The 4224-nt window shown below is 51.6% G+C and overlaps 1 protein-coding gene across 1 annotated transcript; it reads left to right on the top strand.

The window, feature by feature from the left end:
- Nucleotides 1–1022: 1022 nt before the first annotated feature.
- On the top strand, nt 1023–2619 carry ISCA2 (iron-sulfur cluster assembly 2). The gene is made up of 4 exons (XM_074149548.1): nt 1023–1112; nt 1308–1476; nt 1613–1728; nt 2445–2619. Exons 1-4 carry the CDS (start codon nt 1054–1056, stop codon nt 2617–2619), a joined length of 519 nt encoding a protein of 172 aa, XP_074005649.1. The 5' UTR covers nt 1023–1053.
- The last annotated feature ends 1605 nt before the right edge of the window (nt 2620–4224 follow it).

The raw sequence follows: 4224 nt of genomic DNA, 5'->3' as shown, positions 1-4224 counted from the left end.
AACAGGATTCCTCCCCCAGAAGCACATGAGGAAGAAAGAGATAAAGGCTCTTCTAACCATGACACACCTCTGAGCAACCAGCCAGACGTGCTGTCACATGTCAGATGACCAGGCTTCAGAGAGAAATTCAGCAGGGCTGCTCAGCTCAGGGCTGCCAGCCAGGCTCGGGGCTCAGCCGGGTGAGAGAAGCCACATCCACAGTGACTCTCTAGAGCCAAGTTTTCCAAGAGGAAAAGCACCTTAAACAAAAGGCGTATAACCCTTTTATATGCCCGTGTTCCGTGCTTTCTTGCCATTTTGACTGTGAAGAGTTAATGCAGAGCCACTAAGTCCTTAGGGGGGAGCAGATCAGAGCAGAAAACACCTCGGGAAGCGTTTCCTGGTGCCACGGGCCCTGCTCAGGTGAGGAGCCAGAGGGAGGGCAGTGGGGATGTGGAGGAGGCCAAGCACCCCCTCGAAGGAAAACCAGCCTCCATGGGGATTTCTGAGCTGAGCCCTCACCTGATAAAGGACAGCAAGCCAGGAAAGCCAGGATCAGGGGAAAAAAAACTAAAAAACCCTTCGGCCTGGCCTGTGCTTGCTCCTCTGCTTGCCAATCTCCCCCTGCGCCGGCACCTTCATCCTTCTCAGGGTCTCCGTGTGCTGCTTGAAATGAACAACCCTCACAGCTAATTCCAGGGCAAACACACCCCGCTGGAGACCACTGCATTATTTTATTACTCTTTACTCTTTTATTGCTGTTTATGTCCCTCCTTGAGTGTCGCCCCTTATGGCAGCAAACAGACCCAAGGACAAGCGGCAGCTTCGTGACCTTGTGCAAAGGTCCAGCGGCTCTGCTGGCTTTACCGAGCTCTGCCGCCTCCGGGGACACGGGGACACACCGGGTCGGGTCGGCCTGGTCGCCCGGTGGGGCGGGCAGCGCGTTGCCTAGCAACCCCTGCCGCCTCAGCACTTCCGCCTCAGCCGGCGCCATGGCGGCCCTCGCCGGAAGTGGTGGCGTTGGGCAGCCAATGGCCGGGCGGGGGCGGGGCTGAGGCGGTCGCGAGGGGCAGCATGGCGGCGCCGGGGTCGCTGAGGCGCTGGTGGAGGTTGGCGCTGGGCGTCCGGACGAGGTACCGCTCCGCGGCGGCGGCGGCGGTCCTGCTCGGTCCTTTTGACCTTTTAGGGGGGCTGTCGAGCGTCCCCGTGTGTCGTCGCTCTGCGACAGGGTGTGGCGGCTGCGGGGGTGGTGGCCTAGCGCGGGGTCGGGCCGGCTGCCCCCCACGGGGACCCCTCTGAGGCTCCCCCTTACCTCCCGTTTCCCACAGCTGGTGTCCTGCTCCGCTGTGCCGAGGACGAGCGCTGCCTAGGGTCCCGCCAGGCCCTGCCTGCGCTGTGGGCCACCCGCTGCGGTGGGCATCGTCCTTCTCCCAGCCGGGCCCGACGGAGAGCAACCCCAGCGAGGGACAGGTCTTCCTCAGCGAGAGCTGCGTGAAGGTAGGGGCCCCGGGAGGCAGCTCCGGTGCCTCTGGGAGCGATTTCCAAGCTGCCTGGCCTGCTCTAGGCCCATAGGGGAGGCGTTTGAGTGCTTGTCAGTTTGTTCAGCAGGTCTTCTTCCTTTTCTTCTTTGCAGAGGCTGCTGGAAATCACAGAAGGTTCAGAGTTTCTCAGGTTGCAGGTGGAAGGAGGTGGCTGCTCTGGATTCCAGTACAAGTTTTCCTTGGACACAGTTATCAATCCTGATGACAGGCAAGGACAAAGGGGTGTAGTGGTGATCACGTGTGACTGTTCTTTACAAAGGTGACAAGAAGGGTGTGTGTGACTGTTGTGGTTTAACCCTAGCCAGCAACTAGGACCATGCAGCCGCTTGTACACTCCCCTGCCCCTAGTCAGTAGGGTAGGGAGAAGACAGAGAAGAGGAAAGGAAAAAAACTCATGGGTTGAAATAAAGATAGTTTAATAGAACAGTAACGGAAGAGGAAAACAGCAATAATAATGGTAAAAGACTATACAAAATAAAGTGATACAACACAAGTCGCTCTCACCACCTGATGATTGGTTGCCCAACCCATGCCGCGCAGTGATCGTGCATTCCTGCCCCCCAGCCAACCCCCATTTATATAATGAGCATGATGTCTGTGGTATGGAATATTCCTTTGTCCAGCTTGTCCTGTCTACGCTTCTTCTCAGCTTCTGTGGGGAGCTGAAAAAGTCCTTGACCAATGTAAACATCACTTAGCAACAACTAAAACAATATGTATTATCAGCATTATTCTTATACTAAATCCAATACACAGCAGCTACTAGAAAGAAAATTAACTGTATCCCAGCTGAAACGAGGACAGTGACATGATAGTATCTTGCTTTGAAGGGAGGAAGCCTGTGAGATCAGGAAAGTGCTCAGGCTGTGCTGCTTTGTCATGTCTGCAGCACAGTTAACGGTGAAATATGCTGCTTTTCTGCAGGGTGTTTGAACAAGGCGGTGCCCGTGTGGTCGTGGATGTGGAGAGCCTGGCCTTTGTGAAAGGTTCCATGGTGGACTTCAGCCAGGAGCTAATTCGCAGCTCCTTCCAGGTGGTGAGCAACCCCCAGGCAGAGAAGGGTTGCTCATGTGGGACTTCTTTCTCGGTCAAATTCTGACTGGACTTCCCATGGATGGACACTGTCTGCAGAGACTTCGTGGCAGTCTTTGGAGGGTTTTCGCTTGTTCTTTTCCCAGCTGCTCCCTCTTATCTCCCTTACCCTGTAACACAGCTGTTACACGTGACTCCAGCTGTGGTGTCTGCACTGAGCCTATCTCCAAGACTTGTTGGCCTTCCCTTCAGGAACACAAAGTAGCTGTGAGCACGCACACTGGAGCATCTTCAGCGCCTTGTGAACCACTGTCCAGGTGGTGCTGACTTGCCTAGCCTGTCCTGAATGTGGAACCACTTAACTGCTTGTCTTTGCAAGAGATGGCTGTATATATATGTGTGTGTGTGTTTATTGAAAGTTCTTACTAAAAAAAAAGTCTTTGAGATTGTTTGGTATTGTTCATGCATTCTTCTGGGGGTAGAATCTAGGTTCTTTCAGGCTACTCTTGCTTATCCTTTATCCTCCATCTGAATGGGACTTGGAGTGTCTCCTGTAGACCTCCCAGTGTTGCTGGTTCTCCACTCCCCAACTCACAGTAGGCTTTTCCAGACACTTCACTGTTCTTTAACCAGCAGGCTTGTCTTGGTCCTGGGAACGTTCAGTGGTTTTGCTGTCAGTCCCTGGGATGAAAGTTTTCACTTGTTCAGAGTAAGTGAAGCTAAAAATATTGAGGTAGGAAATATTAATAGCTTATTTCTTTTATTTAAAAAAAAAAAAAGTGTGCGTGTATATATATGTATAAAATACACCACCCTGCATCCCCCAGTGCTATTTTAGGCTGTTACTAAACCTGTCTTGGAATTTTAGGTCATACAAACTCTCAGATTTCATGGTGTATCTGCTGCCTTCCCTTGCCAGCAGGAGGGGAAGTTCAGGTGATGTATGCAGAGGAGGATCTGGACTACTACTTAAGGGTCCTCAAGTGGTTTTAACATGGGTGTCTGAGAATCTCTTCCATAACTTGCTTCACTGTTTAATCTCTGTTGACCTTGTGCCTGGTTTTACGAAAAAATGAAATAGCTTCTTTCCTTTCTGACACACCCATAGAATGGGAAATCTGCAGGTTTCAAGAAAAGCATCCTTTTGATTAGTTGTTTTCTGTAGCTTTTTATCTGCCACTAGATGCCTTTTAAATCAAAGTGATTCACCTGCTTCTGGGTGAAAGGAGAGATGGGGAAGCTATTTTTGCTCCCCTCTTACGTTTTATCTGATCGTAACCAAATTGTCTAAGACTCGAGTCTTTCACGTGTGTGTGGGAGCACTGCATGACTTTGGTCTCAAGGAAACTGCTGAGGAGAAACCATGAGCTTTTTAAGACTCCGTGCCGTGGGCATTTTTGTTGTTAAGCTTCCCAAAAGCCTTTCTAAACTAATTGCAAGTGCATATGTACAGCATTGATTTGCCTGCTGATTTCTATCGTTCAGACAGTTGATAGCCAGCTTAATTTTAGCTTTGTCTGTGGATGTTACAGGAGTCACAGGGGCTGTACAGAGGATGAGGCTTTGGGTCCCCACCAGTGTCACCGGCAGCGTTGCTGGGCTGATGAGGAAGCTTGCAGCTGTGGCTTGCTGTGCCCGCATTTCTGGTAGTACTGCTCCAACTGCACTAGGT

This window comes from Numenius arquata, chromosome 6, assembly GCF_964106895.1.
Source record: "Numenius arquata chromosome 6, bNumArq3.hap1.1, whole genome shotgun sequence".
Lineage (NCBI taxonomy): Eukaryota > Metazoa > Chordata > Aves > Charadriiformes > Scolopacidae > Numenius > Numenius arquata.
The sequence above is the reverse complement of the archived record's forward strand: the minus strand, read 5'-3'. Positions and strand labels throughout refer to the sequence as shown.

Coding starts and splice junctions, on each gene's coding strand:
- ISCA2 (XM_074149548.1), top strand. CDS start 1,054: ATGGCGGCGCCGGGGTCGCTGAGGCGCTGGTGGAGGTTGGCGCTGGGC. Junction 1,113..1,307: donor GCGCTGGGCGTCCGGACGAG/GTACCGCTCCGC, acceptor CGTTTCCCACAG/CTGGTGTCCTGCTCCGCTGT. Junction 1,729..2,444: donor GTTATCAATCCTGATGACAG/GCAAGGACAAAG, acceptor GCTTTTCTGCAG/GGTGTTTGAACAAGGCGGTG.